Genomic DNA, 27238 nt, shown 5'->3' on the forward strand with positions numbered 1-27238 from the left:
TTGTGGAAGTCATTATATTTTTACCTAACAGTTCTCAATGAGATGTTGAAAGTAAGGAGTATTGTTTTATAATATATCCTTTTCACAACACCCCCAACCCACCTGGTGTCCATACTCAGGGGCTCTAATTACCCCTGAGTATGGGGACTCAGGGGTAATTAGAAGGCAACTTTCTACAATTAAGTTTGTGGATGCATCATTACGAAAAAGATCAGATTCAGTAAGAAGCACAATTGATTCCATCTTGACAAAAAAAAACATTTTAACCTTCTTGTAAAATAGAACTTTAAACAACAATGATTTAAACAGACATCAGTGCCAGTCTCACCTGTATCCCGGAGAGGTACTGCAGTGGCTGCCAGGAACCCTATCATGAGGAGGCTGATTCTTCATGATTATATGATCACGCAGAATCTGCTTTACATGTTTGCTAGCTACAGCACCTGCCACACATTAAAATAGGACAATGAAGTGCACAGGGTAGTTATTTTTATTGTAACATAATAAATAGTTTCCTTTCAAGCAAATTTAAGTACAAGCTAATATTAAATAGCAGTACAGGGTTTCCCAAAACAAAATATTGGACACTCCTGTTACTTTCTTTGTTGGACTCTGTTATTTTGAGAATTTCCTTGGAATACAATAATACATGGCAGTAAAGGAAATCCCCTTCATTTACACTGAAAACTGTTACACTGCGATGACTCAGACAGGCAGCCTCTCTGTACTCTGACAACCTCTCAGAAAAATGTCTGAAAACAACACATTCAACTCACTCTGTTCGTTTTTATTCTTTGGCAACAGCTGCTGTGGGTCTTCTCTTTTCTCCTCCATCTTTCTGTGTCTTTGTTCAGTGTTATACTGTGAAGAAAAATGAGACATTAAACATTAGACCCAGTCCAGTCTTCTTTGCACTGTACACATGAGATGAATTTAAAGGGAGTCACACTTAGCTGCTGCCAATATTGGTTAAAAAACATTTTTGTACACCATTACTGGAACAAAATGTAAATATTGTTTACAGCTCAGTGGTAAATGAGGAGGAAATGATCTGCTAACATTCTGACCTGGTTGCTACTTATGTCTGCTGAGTTTTATGCTTGTGTACAGCTTGTGGAGAAAGCAGCTGCTTTCCTCCTGTGGTTAATGTGGTAGGAGGTCTTTCTACATTAAACTGGCATGTTTTGTACAAATAAAATGTTGATACTGTGGAATGTGACAATACATAAAGAACAACCTCAGTTTGTTGATTTTGTACAGTATATCTGAACTAACTAAAATAACTGATTCCTTCTTACTGCATCTGATCACTCGTCTCATCCATGCCTATAAATGCTGGGACGTTTATTTGAACACATCTTTATCTGTATCACATCACCTGCAAGTGGTGCTGGGAAAACTGAGAGCAATGTTGAGCAGTGAGATGTTCCAGATAGAATGAAGGCTGTGGAGCCAGCATGGCCGAATCTGGACGTGGATGTAACAACCTGTGAGTTACAGTCAGATCCATGGGCTTGACCCTTCGAATGGCCAACTCTGACTGCTGAGGATCACATCCACTGTACAAGGGAACAGAAAAAATAAAGACAGATGATCAGTTGAGCTGTGACACTGGGTGAGAGTTACCTTTAGATTAGGGCTGAAACTAACAAATATTTCCCTATTGGTAATGTCAGATTATCAATAATGATCTCCCAAGGAGAATGTATGTCTCTTGAGACTGCTAATAATTTTTCAAAGGTAAATATGCATCTTTGCTCTTTGTTTTACTCATTTCACCAGAAGAAAACAAAACAGAGACCTCCAGTAAATAGAACAAAACACATACTTTTTTTCCATAATTGCGTGCCAAGACAAGTTTTAGTTCACTGAATTTAAAAACCTAAAAATATCAGGGGTTATTTTTAAGTATAAGAAGTCCAACTGCAGCATTGTGAAACAAACTTGCTCTCATGGTATAACTTACAAAAGAAAGAGCTGACCAGAGGGCTAAAAAAGACACCTAGAAAAAGTGAACCTGGCATAATCTTGCAAACAATGTGCAAATATAGAGGTAATCTAACACCGACACCTGAAACTAATAAATGTGCAAAGCCATGTTTCAGTACTGATGCAAAAGTATAGATACAGAATGTATGGAAAGATACATCTTGCTGCCCTGGGGGTTCAGTGACAGTGAAAAAGATGGAGTTATGGAAACTGTTACTGTAACACAGCAACTATTCTGTCATGGCAACAGTCACTAACATCACAGCAGCTGGGATAGTGCCTTATATTTTTTAGCTAAATGTTTCAGTTACTTCTAAAATTATTCCGATAACATCCGACCTGATGTCATCCAACTATAATAACAACCAACTCTCATTTCTTACAGTAAACCAGAGTGGGAAAGAAAATAAAGAAATGTACTAGACGTAGATAGAGTTCCCCTGAAAAAGAAAACACTCCCACACACTTAACTTACCGTGTATAACATGAGACTGAAACTCAAAAACAGGTTGTGACTTTATGACGGCAGATTAATTTAAAAATCTAAAACACATGTTGTATAATTTAAGATGAACGTTTGTGAATAGATTTGTATGTGTGACAAACGGCAAAAACAGTGCAGAATTTCTGGCACATCTCTTTACAGAAGCGAGATAGTCACACTTTAAAAAATGTGAACAACGCGCAATTTTTTCTGCATTTCAACAACCACACAATACCAGTTAACTTTAGGCTGGCCTGTGAGACTTGACAGTATGCAACAATGCTTTTTCTTTTTCCTTTTAGCTTGATATGTTCTCTTTTTCATTCCAACACAGAAAAAAATTAAGGTACAGCTTGAAGAACCAGTCAGAGCAGCACAGTGAGTATTATCAAAAGAATGTCTGTGTGTTTTTAAAGGAAATTAAACAATCACCAGGCAAGTGGTGGTGGAGGGGACTCAGATAGTCTGCAAACACTTCACATACACAAAAACACACACGAGCACCAAACAAGTCAACTCCCCTGAGAGAAAGGAAATAATCAGGAAGTCAGAAAAGGAACACCTGCGGTATATTTTTACACAGAAAAACTGCATGGGGCCTTTTTCTGCCATAAATGTTGAAAATGTGTGTAAACCTTGAACACCAGGACAAAAGTCAATGTTAACTTTATGGCATTTTGTATAAAAGTTGTGGGATTTTTTTGCAAAAATGAATGGTCTGCAAATTGTTCACAATCAACTGGGAAAGGTGACAAAAGCAGAGCAAACAAACTTGAAAGGTTGTGGAAATCTCTGGAACCATTTTCTAAATCTACATCGCTAACATACCAGAGCTCGAGGCAATCATTTAGACAGTCAAAGAAACAATTTGCATTTTAAAACTAATGCTATTCTGTTTGTGACTTTCTGACATGCAGGCATTGAAAACGGACATATTTCTGTTGTGGAGATTGGTAAAAGTTGTAAAAGGAACTGAAAATCCATCTCATGCAACAAAAAGTGCAGCTTAAAACTGTCAGAGGCAATTTAGAAAAGAATACATCTGAGTGAGATCAAGTCATCCTGTGGGGATTCGGTCTAAAATGCTTTCCAAACACCTGCATTTGGAGTTTATGCACTAATGATCTATCTTAAGGCAGAGTTTCAGCGTGATTCATGACATCTGACTTGACACAAAACCAGCTTGGTCACTGCACTCTGCATTCAAAGAGTCAACTAGAGAGATAAGATTTCATCTGCATTCACCCTGAGGGATTAGAGGCACCCATGATTACTTCCTATCATATTACCAGTGTTCTTCACAACAATTAAAACTATTATATACACTTCTTTTTAACTCTGCTTTACAGTGATTAATATGTTTGTAGCGAACATTATTTAGGTGTAGTGTTAATTTACCAACTGTGCTTCACAAATACAATTACAGGATAAAATCTGGTGGGAATAAGAAGAAGTTTAAGTCGATAAGATCTGTATGTTTGCTTCTCTGTCTCTCTTTAAAGTGTTGTCGTGCTAAAAATAGCAGGAGGCAAACTTCTGGTTTCTGTAATAGCATATTCGTTTCACACGATCATCCTCTTTTTGTGGGCCGGTGCAGCAGCACACTAACACAAACACACATTCACGCACGTATAACAAACACACACGCTTAGACTTTACTGGCGTGCATGCACACCCATGCACAGACAGAGACTCACACAGAAACAGTGACTTCCTGTTTCTAAAGTTAGTCTGCACCATAACATCCTCTAGGTTCATTTAGGCAAGCAGAAGCTGCTATTTTCGTTGAATGGCTTCGCTGCAGCTCGAGAGATTCACAGATATTCTGTCAGCAGTAATTCTATTTATGCTGCAAATTAAATATTATGCTGACTTTGCTTTCTGACTAGACTAAACTTCAAGTTAAGTTAAAGTATATATGTACTTCACAATTTTTAGTCTCCATATGCTCAAGCATTTCACCCCCTGCAGTTGCGTATGCCGTGCACTGAGCTCCTCAATACTGGACCAGCTCCTGAGGTCCATAACATGACAGCTACTTCACCATGCTTGGCATCTTCTAGCGGGAGTACCCACCCCTCCTCCCTGCACCCACCCCTCTTACGTTTATAGGAATCCACAGCTGCTGGGCACATTCTGTCCCCCTGCTTCCGAGCAGCTGGAGTATCAATCTCCAAATGTGTTCATCCTCCTGTGTGCGTCCATCCTATGCACCCCGAGATATTAATAGCTTGCAGTTGTTTCTTTTGAGAGTACACAGCAGGCCTTTGTGTTTGCATAACCAGGGTCTGTTTGTGTGACAGTTGATGGTGCATTCACATGCATTAGTGCATCAGTGCTGGTGCAAGTGTATTAATAGTCACCATTTGTTCCTTTTGAAGGAGCACTGAGGCTCTTTGTGCAAGTTTCAGTGCATGCGAGCAAACCAATGTATTTTTAGCATCACCTGTTGACAAACACCAGCGTTATTGGGTGCAATTATGCATGCACATGTGTTTCAGAACAGTGAGTTTGCTGCTTCCCAACATATTAATAGCAACACACCACTTGTCTGGCAGGAGTGTGTGTTAGAGCTTTGAATATATTATTAGTATTACGAGAGCTAACAAATGCTTCTGTATTTGTCTTCTTGTTGAAGTGGCATTCAGAAACTTAAGTACAACTCCAAGTTACATGAAAAAGGAAACATGTTCATGACAGTGAAGTCTCTCATAAATAGATTGCATTGAATGATAATGCCTCTTTCGAGTAAAAACCATACAGTTTTTATGCCATGAACTTAAAAACATCCTAAGATTGTAGAGATTGGAGTTGTGTAACTAAAAGTTTATATGTTATTACTTAATCTAGATCTTCATATTTTTTGTGTGTTCAAGCAGCCTGTGGTCAATGTGATTTGTAGATGTCATGGTGTGCATGTAGCCCAAACTCGATTTACTAATTAGGTGATGACTGAACACAACTGATTGTTCTGGATTTTATTTAAAGTACATCAGAGTACAGGAGGTTTAACAGAAACATGTCATGTACTTCCCAGATTATTTTTTTGGAAAACATTGTGAAAGCCACTTGAGCTCAAATGTTGGGAATATGCAGTAATGACATTCTTAAACTGAAGAGAAACACTTAAGATTCAGACAAGCAATTTAGAATATTTTTAGAATTACTGGGTTATTTTTTCATATATCTACCAGAATAATTAAGCATAATCCTTCAGAATTTATGTACAATACAACATTGTATCTTACCACAGTAAATTTGAGGTTTGAGTTATTTAAAGTAACAAGTAATTCTACTGCTTTTTGAGTAGCTGTTCAAATTCAGAGATTTCTGGTAATGTTTCAGTAGCTGGTATAAAACTGATCACCACTGCTCTTCTTTTCTTCTCGAAAATGTTGGCACAAATTTTCCACAGTGCCACAACAATTTCTGAATACGTACCTTAACATGACCTACGACAACAGAATGTTTCCCAAAATCAAGATATTTGTGAAAGTTCTCTTAATCCACCAGATTGCACATAATGTAATGTAATTTTATGTGACTTGTTAGTTTTTAGTAAGTATACGAGAGTGTAGTCAGAATAAGATGTGAGAGCTACGTTCTTCATATGATCAGGCCCCCAGTAATTATAGCATAGTCCTGTAAGCTTTGTATTGTCCCTGGGAACATCTGTCTTCAGAAACTGCAACAGGACACCTGCATGTTTCAACAAGGAGCTAAAGGCAGTCTGCATCCACACTGAATACAATCATTCAGTTCAAGGAGAAAACATGTTGCCAGCATTTCCACGTTTACCAACTTTCAGGTGCCTCAAAAAAGCCAAACTAAATGTAGGACAAGTGAAATGAAAGTTCTCAGCCACACCTCAAAGACAAACCAGTTCATTGGGACAAAGTTAATACAATTTTTTTTCCTCGTAGCTTCAATAACAATGGTAAATCCACAACATACATTCCACCTGTTGGAAACCGGTTTGTATAGAACTAAAATTAACCTGGAAGTTCAGCAGGAACTGAAGCTCTACAGTTCATTTAGTCATTTGTTGAATTTATTTTTATGGTTTGATCAGTAATTTAATTTAAAAAGGAAATCTCTTTTATAGAGCCATTACATCTACTGAGAAATGTTTATTTCTGTGAATTTGCATTATAAATGGCATACAGCTATTATAATGCTGTCAGAAAATTAAAAAAATATGAGCCTTCTAAGAAATATGCCCATGTACTGCGTTATATGCACTTAATACTTGAATTGTTTTAATGATTGTATCATCGCAGTTTGTCATGGAGATGAACAGCCTGTAGCACTGTTGATGTTTTGGGGAAGCCCAATTTACTTTAATATCACCCTTCAGCTGTTCTACATTGTTGTCTCAGTTGTCTCTCATCTTGCACTGGACAATACTCCATAGACTGTAAACAGATTTTAGTTACAAAATGAAAAAATAATAAACTAAAGCTTGGAATGTATCCCTATGTGTTTAAATAAATTAACTTATCTATTACCTTCCAATTTCTCACAGTGCAATCCGCATTTAAAATTTTAGAAAATTATTTTAAATATGAGCAAAATCAATATGTTAGGTAGATCCAGGGCTCTATGGAAGGACACTAATAGTTTTCATTACACCGAGTCAATGCTTCCATTCTGACCTGTAGCACTTCCATGCATGTTACTCTCTCCATCTCGTTACGTTCAACACTTCTGTAGAAGATAATAAAGCTGAAAATATCTCAAAAACAGGAAAACAAAAATAGTGTCCTAAATTTTAATCACACAGAGAGCTATATCTACAAAACATTCTATATAAAGTATGCTTTCTTTAAAGACTGCTTTTGAGCATACACTTGTTATGATGCCAATGACGTCTTAACTGCTCTTATTTAGCTCTGCTGATTTGCATTTCAACTCTTATAAGCAATTGGTATGAACTCCTCCTGCTGCAGTGGATTTTTAGCAACCTTCTGAGGACTACATATGCAATCAACGCAGTGCGCTGGTATCAAAGCTTTCATGATGTTGGACACAGTGGGCAGGCTGAGAATTGGTATGCAGAAGCAAAAACTCGTCCAACAAGATTCAAACACACAGGCCAACAAGTTGTTAAAATAACTTCATCTATTATAGGGGCTGAACAGTGTAATTATTATCGGAAGGTTATATAACATTGCTAGTTATGTCCAAGAGTGCAGTCATGAGAACGGCATCTTCTTTGAAGATATGTAGACAAAGTATGTGACACTGTGAATAAAATAACTGATGTTTTAACACCCTGGATGACACTGATTACTCATGATGCAGATTTGGGACAAAGTAAATAACAGTTTTTCTCAGTTTCACTTCGGTGCATTTCTCAGATCAGAATAGAAATTCTCAAAACTACTTATTCAAGCTTCAAATCCTTGTGTCACTTGTGCACATCAAGCAAGCTCTTTCTCATTTCTTTGAACAAGTTGCAAATGCCTTTGTACATCCATGCAAGTGATTGTGTACAATTCTCTGCTAAAAATTTACCTTTGCACAGACGTGTCTGGCAGACGCCCACTTTGAGTCTGCTTGGAGTACGCGTGCACCTCTGTGGAGTGAAGTACACCCGAGTATGTGGGAGCCTTTAGACTTCTGTTCCTCAATCTGTCCTGAATTGGTAAGTTGCTCCCAGATGAATCCTGACTTTCTCCAACATAGGTATGTGTGAAGTCAATAGCCTAAGGGAAGAGGAAGAGAAGTGAGGCTGTGAAGGAGGCATTAGGAGGCAAAACAGAGAAGGCAGAAAAGGCCGTGGATATGTGTCAGTTTCCATGACTCCCAACATCATCAGGATATGGTTTGTGACCCACAACAAGATCATGATGGAGTTTATTTTAGTCTCATTTCATAACCCCACTGAAGATTTTTTTTCTCAGCCTGGATATGGAAAATATATATTTGCACACATTACTCTTCTGGGTGCCATGGATGCAGCACGTGATGACACCACAACAGATGCCAGATATGTTTTTGATGTGGACAAGAATTGGTGGCCCAACAATCAGAAATTTCAGGAGGTGTAAGTAACCTTTATATTGACAAGATGACAATAAATTTGGTTTATCTGCTCAAAATGACACAAGGACTGTCATTACTATGGGACTGTTATGTTCATTGACAGAGATATTCATTGACAGAGACGAACTAAGGATTGTAAGAAACAGATTGGTTTTTGCAGGTAATCCATGGTATTTTCCTGTTTGTATAAATTGTTTTCAGAAATGCACTTACTGTTTCGCAAAGGATGTCGAGGATGATTCGAGAACTGTGCCAAAATGAGTCAGAAAAACTGTAATACTAATTGCACATCCCCCTTTCAAACACACTGTGTGAGCAGTATCATAGTAATATTACCATGAATTATTCAAGCTAGGCCTGGACTTAACCTGATGGGAGCTAGCAGTTTATTTCTTTCATGCAAAATATATTTAGAGACTGGTCATTTTTAGCACTGACTTAATCTGATCAGTGGCCTCTACATCTCATCTTTACACGCCATCTTCCAACACTCTGTGAGTCTGATATTACCTAATGTTACGTGAAGGAATTCCTTAACACACCCACACAGAAACATTAGTGCACGTACTGTACCTTATTTTGTTTTTAACTCACCTGCCTTAGGGGTGATTTGACTAAGAACTCAGGTTCCCATGTTGACTTCTAATAATAGGTTTGGCAATAACTGTGAATCCCTATTACTGCACAAAAGGTAAAGTGATTATACACAGAGAAGGGCTTCTTTGTTTTAAATTCACCCTGAAGTCAGTAAGAATGAACTGACTACCTTCCAGTGCTAGCATTTGATAAAGTTACTGATCGTTAACTTCCACTCTTACCCTTTACTTTATTCCCCTCTCTATCATGCTATCTTCTTATCAATTTCTGGTTTTCTCTTTCTCTCTTTCTCATTCTCGCTCTCTCTCACTCTCTCATACACACGCACATACACACACAGAAATAATAAACAGCAAAGTGATGGTCCCTTTGCTGTGTTGTTGAGAAGCAGACTGTATCAGTAGTCAGCTGAGTTGATCTTAAATCAGGAACAGGAAATGTGATCTGGGCCTCTGGTCGATCCAGAACACTATCCCTATTGTCAGAGCGCTGCTGTGGCTCACACGGGGAAAACATTGCTGACTTTTAAAGGTTATCTCTTCTGGGAAAAAGGTTGGCATTACCTCTTACAATTGTGGAGCATAATTATGTGTACTGGATAAAAAGTATAGTCTTAAGCATGTTGATTTAAAAAAAAACAACAGCAGACGGGTGTCCACTGCCAGTGAAAGTACCATGAAATTGTATTTTTTGCAAATTATACAACCTAAGAGTTGAATCACCAATGCTGAAAATAAATGACTTAACCTTGACGTGGAAGATCCCTTTTCAGTGTGACTAGTCATCCTTATAGAAAAGAGAAAAAACAGTCCTCAGACTAAAGAGCAAAAAAGAAAAAAAAAATCTTTATCTGAACAGTGTTTGAGTAACACTGTCCAGCTACAGTTAAGGTAACTACATGAAATTGCAAATAGGCCAAAACAGATGTCCTTCTGTTTTGGCCTTTAACACCTATTTGGATGCATTGTGTTGAAATCTACAATAACCGGACTTCAGCTGTGGATGGTTTGTTATGAAGTCTCAATGCTTCTGAGTAGTTTTGACATCTAATCAAAACAGATCAGTGACTGCTTCTCCTTGGAATGCAGGCGACAGCTGTGGGTTGTTTAATTGAAAGTAACAACCATATTTTTGACTAGCGTATAAGTTGGCCTTTACACTACTCATGCTGATAAAAGGTTATAAGGTTATATTTTTTGCTTAAGAGACATGTTTTGACACATCACAATAGCCTGAACCTTTAGGACACGCATGCATTCACAATAATCAGATGTTTTGCTTACGCTTTGGCAAACAGTTTAGTGAACTCCCTAATGTCTTCTGTCTTGACCAATAAGATAGGCTCTGTTTGCAAAAGAAGGCCCCTGATCAAATTTGACAGATTAGCTATATGAAGCTCTGAATATATGCCACTTAGCTGCAAAACACAATGACACTTTTTGAAATAAACAAATTTATTATAAAATTTAGGCCTTTTGATTCACCCCACTCTGTAAATCATCACACCAGTCCTTCGGTTTAGCTGTTAAATGTAAAGAAAATGTACCAAAGAAACATGACCATCCTGTCTGTTTAAAAATAACTCAAACCATATGAAATGAAACTCAGTTTCATACCTCAAGACAAGTCAAAAGGATGCTCACTGCACACAAACTTGTGATAAGAAAGATATAAATAGAACACCATAGTTACAACTAGTTAAGCTAAGATGTGGCCATCTGCTGACACTAACTGTATAAAATGGCTAATTATGTTCACCACGGGCAGAACATTATTTCTTTATAAAGTTATCTTTAGAAAAAGAAACATAGGTAGATCACACAAATTGAGTTCAAAATATGTGATTTACAACACCGGTGTATAATATAAATGTGAATAGGGGTGCAGGTGGTCTTTATTCCTCTGGCATAGTGCTGATGAAACTAATGTAACTCTATCTCTGCTACAGCATTAAGACTATGACCTCATCTGTGCCGAGAGAGAGCTATCCTGGTCAAATGGGAAACTTACAATGTGTGTGTTTGGACTTGACTGTCCACAGGCAAAAGAAAAAACAAGAAAGCTTTCAAAGAGTTGGGACAGATGATTTCCTCTGATTATTGTGGGGCAGCACACCAAAACTAAAAAGCGCAGACGTTTCAGGAGTTTTAATATTGCTAATATTACTGTTTAAACTTTACCTTTAATAACATAAAGTTACCTGATTTTTAAAGTGCAATCAGTAATACTTTTATAACAAATTTATATCAGTAATGATTTCTTGGTTAATGTCAAGATGTCATAACAAAGACATTTTGGATAATGTCAACTTTGTATTAAAAGTGTCATGATTTACCGAATGACACTTTATGACAACAGTCATAACTATTCATGAAGGCTTATTCATGTTCATGACAGGTGTTATGTCATGTTTATTACAGTAACACAGTAGTAGACAACATGGCTCCCTAAATCATGACTCAAAATCTTTGACCATGATTTGCAAATGAAATGAGCAACAATCCAATCATTTTCTCCTTACAGTGGGTAAAATGTTTCAGAGGTCATCCCTGGTTCTAGAAGGGATCAACAAGAGAAATATGCACATCCAAACTTCTTCCTTCCACTTAACTTTATATTATTACAATTGGATACAGCACCCTGAAACCTCAGTTTCTTAATCAATGACCTTTTGTGGTTCACACACCTGGAGGACCATGTCAGTGACAGTCTGTTGAGTAACCATTAAGACAGCTGTCTTACCCATGATTGATTGGGCTATAGCACAAAACATTGTTTTTTAAAAATGATTTTATAGGAATTATATAATACTTTCTGAGAAACTGTTAAACATAGCTATCAAATTATCAAAAATAAACACCTGTATTTAACAAACCTATATCTATGGCTTTCAATTCAAATAATGTCCTAAAAGAACTTTTCAGTGATATTCTGAAACACTGGTTGACTATGACTGAGGAAACAGTACTATTCAAAATTGCATCCTCTGATTGCGCTTACAATTACCATTAATGCACAATAGACACACTATATCACCATAAAAACTTCATAATCTATGTCAAATAGGAACAACTATTGGTAAGCCATTGTTAAAGTTAAGTCAGTTGTAACATACGCTACAAATGTAAAGCCTGTCTGTACATGTCCCCTTTAAAAGACAAACAAATAGTGCGAAATAACTCCAGCTGATTTAGAGCTCAGCTTACATTTAAATTCCCATTTCCCACTCTTCACTTGAAGCCGGTAATGTAGTTGACACGCTGATGACAGCAAAGCAGCCCACTTATAGTCGGCTTTTTTTTCACAGGAAGTCTTATCAAGTTGTTTACCGGGCATGTTAGCATGTAAACAATGCCTACCTTTTCAGGCTGTGAAGTTCAGAAGCGACACATGTTAAAATGTAAGGTCGACTCGATGCCGGAGGAAATCAGACAGCAGCTGTAAACGTCGTCTGTGAATGTGTCCTTGTCATCCTCGACGACGTTGTTCTTAGTAAACTGGTCGTTATAGTAACAGTTAGCGGACGGTTTACTGTAATATCAGCAAAAGTGGTGTTCCAACCGCCAAAGCGCGCGCCGCTGTTACTGTAGGTTAGCCGCTGCAGCGCGAGGAGCTCCTGCCCTGAAATAGAAACAATTACTATCCACCGTCAGAGAATGCTGCTCTGCATTTATGTGCCTCTTCCTCACTCACTCTGACAGTATGTCGGCGGTGAAACTGCTCATAAACCCCGCTGGAAGTCTCACTTTCATCTGCGAGAGCTGCTGGTGTTAGGGCTCCATCTGCTGCTGAACTTATCTGGGTGAGGATGCTTGTCACGCGCGCGTGAGTGGGGGTGTGTTCACCTTTATCTTACATCTGGCTGAGAAGTGGATGCAATGAATCCTACCTAACAAGATATCCTAGCTCTAATTATAAATTGCTATTAATAGTACTGATATCTTTCCACCTGTGGAAATGTACAGCAAAACCTAAAACGCAGAGTGTATAGGCTATATTCTATGTTGACGTATTACAGTTCCAAATAAAAAAATCGACAAATTAAAACTTTTTATGTAGTGTAATATGAAGTCACCTGTCCCTTAAGTGATTTTTTTTTTTGCGTGTGTGCGATTAAACTAAACCTTTTTTTTTCCAGCCTACATTAAACTCGCCGCATTGATAGAATTAATCGGATACTGATGGATTGAATTGACAAAATATTGCGGGAAATTGTGTACTTTTCCAAGTTGCATAATATTTGTTGCACTCTATTGAAAAATATATTCATGTCAAACCACAATTTCAATGTATGCATTTCTGTTGTAACTGTCACCAGTAAGTACAATTTGTTATTATGAAAATATGATCTTGACGAATTTATTGTGTTGTGTTACAGTAACTTATAAAGAAAAAAAACAATGAAGGGTTATATTCATAAATATTTAAACTCCAAAGAGCTGCTTTGAGTGAAAACAGATCTGTAAGTTTGTAGTCCTCATTGAAAACCAAATAGTAAATATTTGTAAACAAGGAAGATATTCAAAATGCATCTTATTATCTAAAAAAAAACAATCCCTTTTTGGATTCAGAAGACAATTTTAAAGTAGCTTGAGTCAATTCTGGAGTGGAGAAAGATGGCATTAAGAGAAGAGAGAGTATAGGGATGTACTTAGAACAATGTCTGCAATGATTATAAGAAGAAAAATTAGATTATTAAACATTTAGAGACATTTGACACAGTGTGAAAAAACTAGATGTCTTCTATAAGTGAGAACACAGAGCAAATGTAAAGATAAAACAAATGTATTTACATTTGTTTTATCTTTACATATTACATACATATTACAACATATTGTAATAAATTAAAAAATAAAATAGTTGTCCAAATAAGATGAAGCATAAGATGAAGCACAAAAACACATATGTGTTACAGGCGTGAGCCAGTTTTGTAATTTATATTTGGTATAATAGTGCAAACTACATATAAGTTAATTAGGAACTTTGACCAAATATTTTATTCACATTTTTTAAAATCTGGGGTGATACTCTTGTAGCAAAAGAAAGAAAAGCTCTAAAAATGAGTTTGCTAACAAAACAGACTGTTGCTATTGCTGAGAATGGAAATCTAAAAGTTAACCTGCAAATTTAGCACTTAGTAGAGACGTATCATAAAACCCTGCCATCCTTTTTTTATCCAAAGACAACATTTAGGTGTTCAAGTACAAAAAAACAGCAACAAAGAGGATAAACCAATAATTAAATAAATACATTCAGAACTTTTCTTGGCACTTTTGTCTGTTTTACTTGTAGCAAAATGGGTTTTTTTCAGTTTATTATCTGTTTAGTTATTTGCAAGTCCTGGCAAGTCCTGTTCAGTTTTCGCAATGAAAACGTGAATGCTATAATTAGATATCACTGGTAGTCGTGCTAAATAAACAGGAAAACACATTTGCATGCACCTACTCAGTCACCCTCCCGGTATGCAAAAATACCGGTTCTGGGAGTGAAAATCTGAAAATGAAACAGTGAGTCACTTGTGACAACCCACAGATCTTTACAAAAATAACTCTGACTTTCAATGATTGAAGTAAATCCAATTACTAACTTTAGACTTTGATTATTGAGCAAATTAAGTATCTTAGTCTCTCAACTCACCATAACAACAGTAACACTTGGACAATACTTGGATTGTACTTATGCAAAACTGCTTTGAAATAAAAGGTGTTTTGTAACCCTGTTTAAATCTAACGTGTTATTATTATTATTATTATTATTATTATTATTATTATTATTATTATTATTATTAGCATGCATTCATTTAAACAGGAAGTCTCACTGATATCTGTAATCTCTTTTACAAGGAAATTTAGCAAAGTCTACAGCCACACGAATTAGGACTATGTAAAACAGCAACATATTGTCACTTATTTTGATCAATAGATTTAAATACATAAAAAGACTAATTAACATGACAGAATAGGTGACTATGTGAAGGGATTGGGTTTTAGTTGGGGTATTAAAGTAAACACAAATACACGCCACACTTTGAAGATTTCTGTCGATTAAGAATTTGCACATTAAATACATTAAAATTTGTGGTTGTAATGCATGTTAACATGTTCAGCGTGGCAGCCCTTGTGTTTAGTAATGAAACCTATGGGAAATGGGGAAAACACTGTGGCACCAGATGGAATAACATTACAGAGAGTGATGAGAAGACAGCAACAAACTGCCCCAAAAATGTAAATATGGCCATTAAAATAATTTGGTAAACCACAGGGGCCTATGTGAAATTAGTCAAGCCAAGAGGACAGCCTCAAATTCTAAACGATTCGTAAGATCCATCCAAGCTTTTTATTTGTCTTTTATCCTCCACTGACTTCAATGAATCGCATTTTAATTTGAAGATCTGACCATCATGTGAACCCTTTGGACAAGAAGGTTCTGTTTTCAATCACATGCGCTTATAAAGTCGGGCACGGACACTCGTCCAAGAAAATCTATTTCCACGCGGTTTTCCGTTCTCACATGTTCTCCTCCAAATTGAGATTTTATTAGGTCTCAAAGTCACCACCCTGCTTGTGGCCAAATCCAAACCGTGCCAAGTAAAGTCAGCATCTTCAGATCCACAAAGATAAGCCGATCTCTGTGAATGCCGCTTTTAAAAGCCAACAAAGTAGACATTTTTTTCATGTGACCCAAACTTGGTCCTGGCCTACTGAGGCAGTCAGTAAGGTTTTCATTGCTGCCGAGATAAAATGTTTACCTAAGGGGATAATTATGGTGGGATGGGTTAAAAAAAAAAAAGGAAAAAGAAGCTACCATCAACAACAGAGTATCTTTTCCCCTGTACTCTTGGCAGGCCATCTCACAGTCACAGGGCTGATTGTGGCCTGAACAATTTGAGATACGTTCAAGCAAATTGAATTTCATAACATTCCACTTTAAACTCCACATTCTTGACACAGTGCTTCTCCCAGCAGCAGATGCAGAGAGTGCCTGGAAACGATTGCCTCTGAAATTATGGCGCTCTTCCCCGAAATTAGACAATTCATCATCGTTACTTGGAAAATTAAACAGCACAACTAAAAATTAATGTGCTTATTTATTGTGATTTCATGAGCCATAACTAACATATTATTCATGTGAATCATGTCAAAACAAGACCATGCATTTACAACATAATTAGCAGCAATATCCAAAAATATTATGCATAATTATATTAAATGATTATCAGTCAGCGTGGAAGTGAGTCTGAAGGACGTATTAAGCGGGCTTGCAGTGCCTTAGGAAAATATTAACATCAAATATTTCAGATTACATTACAATCAATAGTGCATTTTGTTATAAAAGCAACTGTGAAGTGGAAGAAAAATTATACTGAAAGCTGAAAAGTGTGGCATGCATTTGCAATAAGCCACAACACTAGAGATCCACACTTTGTTGTAATATCAGCAGGAGTATTTTGTTGTTTGCCATGTCCTTCGCATGGTTTGCAGCAAATTTCAGATTTATTTAAACAATGTGTTTTCTTCTTGTCGCTCTTCCGGTAAGCTTAGATTTGTGGAGCGCAGAACTGAAAGTTGTCCTGTCCACAGATTCTCCCACCTGAGCTGTGCATCTCTGCAGCTTTTCCAGAGTCGCCAGGGGCTTCTTGGCTGTTTCTCTGTCTATTGCTCTCTTTGTCTGACCTGATCAGTTTACTCGGATGATCGCGTCATGACGAATGTACAAAATTCATATTTCCATCCACCGGTAAAACACAACTATGAACAGATTTCCCCCTGTTCGCTCCATTTTACAGAAAAAAAAATGCTGTTTCTGCACATTGACTTTGTTTCTGCAATATCGCAACTGAAAAAATAATCAAGAAAAACCATTCATACTGAATCGAACAAAGCTTTCTTTGTGTTTCAGTTTGGCCTGTTAAATTCTTCCAGGTTTTAGAAACTTCTAATTTGCACATGGTCTAAATGTAGACAAAAGTTTTATAATTTAGAGGCACATTGACTCATGTTTAAATGAGGTTTGATGTTCAAATCAAGTCTGTTCTTCAGTGGGTGAGCTGTATTTATTCATTACTGCCAGGGAAAATTGTTAGTCATGCTTTTTTTTTATAGAATTTTTAGATTTTTATCTGTACAAAAGTTTGAATCTATGCATCACTTTCCTTCAATTTATGAACTAATTTCCTTTGTAAATGACATTCGAGTTTGCGGCTGTGATGTGATTAAACATAAAAAGGACGCGGGATGTGTGTCATCTGGTATGTCATGATCAGATGTCGATGATGAAATACCCTAGAAAGAGTTTAAATTAAGCGGCTTCAACACATACATCTCTTCACCTTGCACTGAATGAGAATTTAACCTGTTGGTCTCAGGTTGTCATTCACAATGACAGGGGTGTCAAACTCCAGTCCTCAAGGGCCGCTGTCCTGCAGTGTTTAGATGTGCCACAGGTAAAAAACAGTGGAATGAAATGGCTTAATTACCTCCTCCCTGTGTAGATCGGTTCTCCTGAGCCTTGCTAATGACCTAATTATTCTTTTCAGGTGTGGTGCAGCAGAGGCACATCTAAAAGTTGCAGGACAGAGGCCCTTGAGGACTGGAGTTTGACACCTCTGTCACTAGAGGACCCAAATTTGGGTCCTCTAGTGACAGACAGGTTAATTGGCAGGTTGTTGGGGGAAAAAAAAATATTTCGCTTGACTCTCAAAGCAGTTTGATTCCCTGAAAAATCTCCGAAAGCAGAGAAATGACAGATGTTCCCTAATGTGGGTAGATCTCCAAGGTGGAGGCTTGTGGCCAGTGGGGCTCGCTGCTCTTCCAGTCACAGGAAGCCGGTAGGAATGAGAAGAATGCAGGCAGGCAATACGGTGATGGAGGGAGCAGCAGTTGCAGGGCAGATTGCCAGAAAAACGAAAAACACTCAAGGAAACGATATGGTGAGAATGAAAATGATATTAGAATGGGGGCAGAGGGCGGGGAAACATTTACCAAATTATATAAGACAATAAGATTCAAAATCAGGTAGACGAAAACTCTCACCTACATAAAGTGCATATGCTGAGTTTGGATGTCGTGGGTGGAAACGGCAAAACTCTACTTCTTGATAGCAGCTGTTCAGGGCGGATAACTCGCGTTATATCGGAGGGGTCAGTGAGTGAAATGACACAGCAGATCAGTGGGACGTGTGTGGAATGTGTGGAGTTATCAGTCGGACAGATTTCCTGGCAACCGGTGGAAGCCAGAGACCTATAAACAAGAATGTGCTTTTTTAGCGTCCAGGGGGTCATCCTATCGCGCAGACACTCATATGCACTCTGGAAAGTGGAAATAACATGGACATTTACAGCAGGTACAAACATCGTGGAACTGAAAAGCTCTGATGTGTCTGTTTTTACTTTTTCCCTTCTCTGTTCTGATCGTTTTATTTTCAAGTTAAAAGACTATTCCACTCAAATTGACCTAATTTAAAAAAAAAAAAAAACACTGGCAATTTTAGCAGCATCTTGAAGCATTTTAGGTTGATTTCTGTTGTTGAGATCATCGAGGCATTGTTGGTTGTCAGACACAGTATTAAGTAAACTTAGGGCTTGGTGAATCAACTCCTGAGGATATTCACTGACTTTAGCGACAGAACCCTTTAGGTCCTCTGGATGTCAGGGTGAAGTTTTGGTAAATTGGATTTGCTTCCTTCAAATTCTATCAGAACTTATTAGATTTGTGTCATGGGAAGCTTGAAATTGGGCAGCATGGCTCTGACTCTATTATATTCTTTGAGCTATTGGAAAGCCTTGTTTTTGTGAGCAGCTGCTGTTGTACTTTTGGTGACTTGGGTGGGAACTATAACGGTAAAGAATGTTTTGAATGTCAGTGCAGGCGAGGTTTCCCAGCAGGACCATCACATTAAATGAGAGCTGTTTTAAGTCAAGTGGCAAGGTGAAGGTGACGGATTTAAAGGCAAAACAGTAGTCAGAAGACTGCAGACATGGGGTAATTATATGCAGTATTGACCCAACTGAATGAGCAAAGAAACAAACAGCACTGCTGGAGAAAGGAAGCCAAATAAATCATTTGAACACAGACTAATCTGAAACTTGGCAGATAGGAGTCAGGAAAAGAGGCAGACACGAAGGTCTGGCAGTGAGCAAAGGAAACCTGGCAGAATGTAAGCTGAGGAAACTAGAGCCATATAAACAACAGGTGAGTGGAAGTCAGTAAACAAAGGTCAGGCGTGCTAACAGCGAGGGTAAAAAAGGGACTCAAGTAACTCGGAAAAAGTTCACAATGTAAAACAGGAAGCAACGAAAATCAAAATAAACTGAAGCAGGAAAATACTATCTGAACACAGAGAAGCAGAAAACAAAAGGTATGATTGTAATAAGACTTGTAACAATAAGTAGCATATATTAACACACTTCAAAGAGGTTAAAGAGCGAACTTAAAGCAACTTATTTTACCTGCCAGATTTTCTAATTATTGTGTTGGTTATGTTTAAGTCACTGCCAATTCAAAAAAAAAAAAAAAAAAGCTCAGACATAACATTTCATTTTATTTTATTTTTTGTATCATTTTCTTATCATAAGCTAATTTTTGTCAAGTAACTTCACATCTCTGCTGGTCCAATAACAAAGTACATGTTATGCTCCAAATACCTACAAAGATATGGTAGGTTACCTTAATAAACTTTCCTAAAGTGTGAGATAAAACATTTTTCAAGAAAGTACTTCTGTTCAGAATGTGAATGTTCAGATAACTCTGAAGGAACATGCTTTTTCTTAAAGCATATTCCTTAAGATGCTGTTATTATGGTGAAAATGGTGAGGTGAAATTAACTAGAAGAGCATTCTAGTTATTTTAGGGTTTATGTTGTGAAATTAGTTGAAGTTTAATAAAGAGCCCAGTTTGAGAGAAATGCTACAGCTAACATGATCAAATTACTGTAAGCCGCTCTGTCCAGACTCTGTCCATGTCTCAGGCTCATATATTGCACATACTCCTTCACAGTAGATTATGCTCAGCAGTGACTGAGTTTTAAACTGTGGACAAATTTGCCAGATTACTTTCACCAAAGCTCAGATGAGATAGAAATTTCTCAATTCCCATGTCGAGCTTTAAGTCTTTGGAACATGAATGCAAGTCATAAACCTCTAAAGCAGGAGTCAAAGTTTTTAAATGCAAACTTCAAATAAGTCTTGAGTCTTAAAAGTAAAGTCACGAGTATATAAAGCTCAAATTCACTTCTGGACATATGACTTCAGAGCACAACTTGAAGTTAAGTGATTGGTTGTTAGAGTGCATTTACAAATCAATTCTTGAGTCTGTAAATGTGAGTAAAATCTTTAGGGTTTGAGTCAAATCCCAAATCTTTTAGAGTTCACATCAAGTCTGGATTCTTGAATTTTTAAGATGAATTGAGGTTCTGTTTGCAAAGTTTGTCCACATCACGTCTTCAGTCTTCACAGTTCAAGTTCATGTCAAGTCTTGAGTCTTCAAGAGGTAGTTCAGGTCTGAGACTGAAGTCTTTAGAAAGTCAATCTATGATTTAGAATGCAAATCAAAGCGGAGTCACTGCTAGAGCCTCTGAATGCAAACTTAAGTCAAGTGAAGTGAAGTATAGAGCAGTTAGAAATTGAGTCTTTTGAGCGGCATTTCAAGTCACTTTAGTAATGCTTGAAAGCATCAATTAACACATCTGTTTGTGGAACTGCGACTCACATCAAAGTCTCAGACATCTCTGTCAGAAAACACAGGAAGTTTTCATTTTCACTGTGGGATAAAACTTACGGCACAGAAATAGTTAAAAACCGAAAGACCCTTGCCTTGCCTAAACGCATGAAGCAGAAATGTTTATTTCTTTCTTTCATCACAAGAACTCTGCATGGTTAAAAAGAAAAAGAAAAAAGAAAGACCCAAACAAACCAAGAAATCTAGAGTATGTTTAGGTAGGTCTCACTAAGCTCAGCGTAGCAGCTGCATGCTGACTTTGAACCTCGAAAGGTGCTGGAGGTTGTGAATAGCAGTGGGAGACCTCTTCAGGCTTTCTGCTCCTGGCACTAAAGCAAAGATTAACCACAGAGAGGAGTGATAGAGCTTAAAGCGCCCGCCTGGTTTCTCTGGAAAGTGACTGTGATGTTGGAAAGTGCTGCTTTACGACGCCTTCACACTCCAGTGACAGCACGTGTGGAAAAAGTATACGACGCGCATGAGCACAGAATAATGTGTGCAGATATGAAAGGTTTAAGATGTGGTATTTAATACATCAGCGGCGCAAAAGTCTCAACAGTGTGAGATTTCACTCAGGCTGCTATAAATGTAGCATTCACGTTAAGGATGGTGAAATATCCTCGTATCCATCAGGGGTCAAAGTGAAGGGAAAAGTAAAGGAAATCAAATATCTTTCTACATGCTTTAATGCTTTAATCCACATCATACTGATGACCAAGTTATTGAAACCAAAGATTTACAAGTTACAACCTGATAAAATGTCATTTTTTTGGAGGGTCTTTTTTATTATGACCTTCCTTCAGTGTTTACATTGTAGTGTGTTTTCAGCCTCTTTTGTCATGTTGTATCTCCTGTTACCCCTAAATAAAATCCAGTAATGTTGTAATGTTGAACAGTTTTGGCTGTGTGGATGGTGGAACTTTGGTCTGAGAATGAAAAAAAGCACGAGTTGCATTTAGCAGTCAAACAAACATGAGCTCCGGTGAGTTGTCTTACTGACAGAAATACAAAACCCTCGAGGTTGTAATGTTTCCCATTCAGTTTGCCTGCCCGGACTGATCTTAAATTTTTCCTGACTTCCCTGAAAATGGTTCAAACTTTTATGAAGTGGGATCTCCTAAAAGCTGCAACTATCAATTACTTATATTACCAGCTAAAATGGCAGAAATGCCAAAGATAAAATCTGCAAATATTTTTTCTTCATACAACCCCAGTAAAAACAGAAAATGTACGACCGCACAAAACAGCACGTTTTACGAGTTTCAAAATATGTCAAAGCATAAACTTCCCAAACTAAACAAAACATGCTATTATTACTAGTCCCTGATTTTTGAACACAGAACATAAGTTTGATTTATGGGCTATGAAACCTCATAAACTTGCCTAAAATTAGAGCAACATAGGAGAACAAAAATAAAGCCAAAAAAAAAACAAGTTTGATGTAATGGGACAAATTGTTGGCAGCAGAGGTTTTGAGCAGGAACCTTTATGTAGCGTGCAGACAAACAAGGAAGAGGAGATGAAGAGCAAAACGTAACGTACAGCAAACCCACTTTTATGGCGTTTTTTTTTTTTTTTTATTATTATTACGTACCCTTGGACAAAATGCATTTAATATTTGAGAAACCAGTGCTTAATAAGTGTCAGCTGATGCATTTAAAATACAACTCGAGAGGTCAACAACGTCAACACAACTTCTTCCCACTTCATCTCTACCTCACTCCCTATCTAACCCCTTGTTTCAGTATAGACTCAAGTTTTGTTCCTTGTTTTCCTTGACTCTGTTAATACTTTTTGTGGACATACTTGCTCTTCAGGGTGAGTGTTTCTGCTTCCAATTTTCTACTCTTACCCATCCTGGGAAAACAGCACTTACAAAATCCAAAGAAATGAACCCAGAAAAAAAGAGAAGCATGTGTGTCTATTACTCACCGCAATCTTTGCTTCTCTTTTTTCTTTCTTTCTTTCCCCACTTAGCATATCTGTGTAATTTCTATGGCATTTGCATTAGCCGCAAAACTGAGTCCAGAGTAAACCAGCGCTTCTCCCAAGATGAACAGAACCATAGCTGACTGCTTCCCAGGAGGATAAGTGAAGATGAGTCTTAAAACAACAATCTCACCAGCAATACAAAATCTGAAAAGACAAAACAAAAACTGCCCATATTTGTGAAATCTTCACAAAACACACTGCGCCCACTGAAACTCTGCTTGGCTTTCACACTGTGTGCACCTTTCCGTCCTTCAGCAAATAAAAACATTAGATTGAGAACTGAAATCAAAATCCTACCGGTTCAGGGAGAGTTTCCTCTGTTGTCCCACAGCAGTCCAGTCAGTCAGAGAGGCAGCAGCAGGACGTCCTGGTGTGCGCTTGGGGAGAAGATATCTCTGCTTTGACAGGGGAGTGGTGCTGCAGAGCTGGAGCCCGGCCGTGCACCGACAAAAGGAGTCACACAGACAAGCTGCTTGACACTATGAGCGCCCTCTAACTTTTCAGTGTCTTGTACTTTCAACTCATTTGCTCTCTCTCTCTCTCTCTCTCTCTTTCTCTCTCTCTGTCCCTCTCTCTCTCTTTCTCAAGCACACATGTTCATCCCCCTTTATTTTCTCTTTCACAGAGGACACTCTGCCCTATCATCCGCCCGTCAAACTTTCTGCCGGTGCTCTCCTTGCGGTGAACGCTCTGTGAAAGGGAGAGAGGGAGGGAGGCGGGTTACAGGGCTGGGATGACTGTGTGTGCGTGCCGCAGAGAAAGAGAGCGCGACTGGCTGTGCAGTCACTTGTGTGTCTGCTGAAAGACAATTGCAGGAAGTGTTGTTTCAGGATGAACAAAGTACAGAAGACATGCAAAAAGGTTTACAGATTAAGTACTTCAACAATATTTAGTGCTTCGATTTATTGGATTTAAATGGTTGAAAGTATAGAAATGCAAAACTTTTATTGACGTATCTTATTATTCTGACACTTCATCAAGATTTACATAAGTTTTTTTTCTTTTTGGTGACAGACGTCTTTATTTTTCCAGTTTTTCGACTTCAATTAACAAAACGTCACATTTCATTGTGCTTGCGTTGCACATTTTCTTCATATTGCTAATCAGACTCCGTCAAGAGATTTCATAAGCATATATGACAAAGCAGGGCTACACAGTGGCGCAATTGGTAGCCCTGCTGCCTGGTGTGTTCTACATTTATGGTTTTTCTCTGTGCATAATTGGTCTCTCTAAATTGTTCTTAAGTGTTGCAATGTTGCCCTGCAACCCTAACCCTGATTTTAAGTGATGGACTAAATGAAAGCGTCACATAGTTGAGAAGTAAGATTCCAGAGATAATTGTGGACAATTTTAAAAACTTTCTTTAAAAGAAAGAGTACTTACCAAGACTCCGACATACCTGCCCGAAAAATCAGCCAAGTATTTTCAGAGAAGCAGCCAAGAAGCCTAAGTAAGAAGCTGGGAAAGCTACAGAATGGCCTAATAAAAGTCCAGACTTAAATACAAAGCTTAAAAATTTATATTTGTAGACACTCTCCATCAAGTCTCACTGAACTTTAAGCTTATTACCAAAGAACAACATGGAACATTTAAATCTCTGTTACACTAAGTGGGCAAAGATGTACCACAAAATGTTTGCAGCTTTAAGCATGTTGGTCTTTATTGAGGCTGAATATAAATGTTATACTACAATTTTCATAATTTCTATTAGTTAAAGAAAGAAATCCATCATTTCCTCCCACTCCGAAGGCATGGTCTGCTTTATGTTTTCTCTTCTCACAAAATCCCAATAAGATTTATTGAACTTTGTGGTTTTAGTGAGACGAAATGGGAAAAAGTTCAAGGGGTTTTAATACTTTTCCAAGGCTTGAAATTTTTTCCTTGGATTGAAAAAAAAAAAAAAAAAAAGGAAATCACATGGTCCTGTTACTTCTGTGTAAACACACAAACGGAGCATTGAGTTTGATTACTTACACGAGGCAACCCCAACAATCACATTTCAGCTTGAGTAGAAGTCAGGAAGCCGGTCATTAAGGAGAAAACAGTCCCACTGTGTCACAAATTTTGACCTGTTAAAGTTTCAGTCTGATTCCATCCCTGCAAAAAGATGTTAAGAGTGGCAGGTTTCTCATGTAGGACTGATTTTTAATTTGAGGGATGAATGTTGGAGCAAGAGATTTTCTGCTTGGACTTCACATCTTCTCTCAGTAAAATTGAGATTTCAATAAAACTGGGATTTAATTTGCACAAAGGACTTTAAGTTTATCATGCAACTTTGTTAACTAGTGATTTAGTGAGCCTCTACCCCCTGGCAAAATATAATTGAAAAATACAAAGCCTATCATGTCTCCTTTCATCTGAGCAATGCTAAAATGTGACTAAAATTTTCAAGGGTTAATTAAACTGAATTTTTGTCTCCCTTTTCATGCTGGTGAAGCTAAAAACATTTTTGTGAGGCTTAAAATGTAAAGAACTAAAGTGGATTTAGTGAACCACCAAATCCTGTCATGTTTTGCAGAGTGGTTATGTGTTAGGATGAATTCAACACTCTGCTACAGACTCAGAATGCTGTACACTGTTTGGCATTACCACACCGTCTCATTTGTTAATGACTATATTATCATGAAATTACAATACTCTATACACAGTCCATACTTTTCGGGTTAAATATTTTCTAGTTGAGGTAAATCAGAAAATAGATCAGATTACCTGGCTGCTCCTGGAGCCACTTTGAGCATTTGGAAGGTCGAGGTGAGTCAATCTTCAGCAAACAGAGCAATTCCATAGAGTAATAGTCACTGTGACATTTGACAGGCTCTTGTATGTATTGTAAAGTGGCGTGAACATATATGGTTCTGGGAATTAAGTTTAATGGGAAAATATGTTGCGTGTGCTACTTTATCAGAAGCACAGAAATGTGATTCTGGGATGGGCAGTCATGGTTCTACGTGCTACGAAACAATTTCTAAATTAAGAAGTGATTGCTATTTTGAATATATCAGATATAGTAGACATAATAAATGTATTTTGGAAAGTAGGCATAGCTGGATAAACTCAGAATGTTAGGTGGAACCAAAAGGCTCTTAATGATACATTCCTTGGCATCTGTGGAATATGCATCGATAGTTTGTCGAGGTTTTCTCAACTGAGTAATGTCCAAGTTGTTACGTAATTATTCTAGACGAGGCGCCTGCTACAACTCAGACTGATTAGCTGATTGTGACTTTTCTACAAAGTTACAGTAATGTGACATCTTACTTCTAGATAAAAGGGTAGCAACTACATAAAATTTAACTTAAAAAAAATCTAAACTATCCCTTATAAGTTAAATTTTGTAGGAAGCATGGAGTTTTAAAATATAATTTACAAGGTGTCTTTCTGGGCCAAATAACTTCATGACTTACATGAAGTGGGTCTAAAAACGGTCAATCAGTGTCTAACCATATTTCTGTGAATATGCAACATGTCCAGAATGTTCTCGCAACTTTCGCCGCAACTATTCATTCAGATTTACCTCAAGACTAAACTAAACCAATCCAGAACCCTCACTTTTATTGCTAGGGCCATATAAATGTGACCCTGCTGATGTGCTTAGGGTCGTTGTCTTGTTGTATAACCCAATTGTGCAAGATCTTAACATCATGCAATGCTGGCCTGACATTCACCTTCAGGATGTTCTGGTGCCTGAGTTCATGGCTCCATCAGTTACAGAAAGTCGTCCAGATTCTGCAGCAGTCAAACATCACGCTATCGTCTCTGACTGTTTGTGTGGCGTTCCCTTTCTAAAATACGGAGTTAGTCTTCAGGTTAGACTGTGTTAGTTTATCTCAGGTTCCACTTTTTTCTTGCCAGCCAGCAGAATATTTTTTCAAAAGAGTTGAGGATCGTCTTCGTGTTTTCTGGGAAATGTGAGATGGGCCGCTGTGTTCTTTACAGTCAGCAGGGGTTTTTGCCTTGTAACTCCTCTAGGAAATATGTTTGCCCAATCTCTTCTTTATTGTTGAATCATAAACACCGACCCTGGCTGAGGTAATTGATCGTTGATACACTCTTGCAATTATTTTGGTAGGCTGGTCACTCTTGGGAGGGTTTATGTTTTGTCCCCGTTTTTTCACTTTGTGAATAATGACTTCAGGTTGCTGCAGCCCCAAAGTCTTAGAAATGGCTTTACAAAACTTTTCATACTCTTAAATGTCACTGACTTTGTTTCTTAGCTTACTACTTTTGAGATCATTCAACCTGCCTCATGTTGCTTCACAGGTTCTGTTTATGGGATTTTTTTTATTTTTTTATTTTTTTGCAAGTCTGGCAGAATTCAAGCTTATGTGTGGCTTTGTTAAAATTAGCCAAAAACGTTTTCTCTCACAGGTAATTGCGTGACTTAAACAGGTGGGGCAATTACTTTTCCACATTG

At 37.7% G+C, this 27238-nt stretch overlaps 1 protein-coding gene across 4 annotated transcripts in view; it reads right to left on the reverse strand.

The window, feature by feature from the left end:
* Positions 1 to 23509, reverse strand: part of LOC106952763 (histone deacetylase 7-like) — a 44894-nt gene extending 21385 nt beyond the window's left edge. The window contains exons 1-5 of one of the 4 annotated variants that reach the window (XM_015041096.1): positions 23122 to 23509; positions 7991 to 8181; positions 1379 to 1559; positions 777 to 861; positions 329 to 443 (exon numbers count right to left, since the gene is read on the reverse strand). In XM_015041096.1, the coding sequence (XP_014896582.1) occupies positions 329 to 443; positions 777 to 861; positions 1379 to 1510 (332 nt within the window). In that variant the 5' untranslated portion in view covers positions 1511 to 1559; positions 7991 to 8181; positions 23122 to 23509. Of the gene's footprint in view, positions 1 to 328; positions 444 to 776; positions 862 to 1067; positions 1180 to 1378; positions 1560 to 7990; positions 8182 to 12477; positions 12927 to 23121 lie in introns of those variants that run through there. The other 3 variants (XM_015041094.1, XM_015041097.1, XM_015041098.1) reach the window with 3 other exon arrangements.
* Between the last annotated feature and the right edge of the window lie 3729 nt (positions 23510 to 27238).

Source organism: Poecilia latipinna, unplaced genomic scaffold (assembly GCF_001443285.1).
Source record: "Poecilia latipinna isolate Pla-1442-1.1 unplaced genomic scaffold, P_latipinna-1.0 Scaffold538, whole genome shotgun sequence".
In the NCBI taxonomy this organism is placed as follows: Eukaryota; Metazoa; Chordata; class Actinopteri; order Cyprinodontiformes; family Poeciliidae; genus Poecilia; species Poecilia latipinna.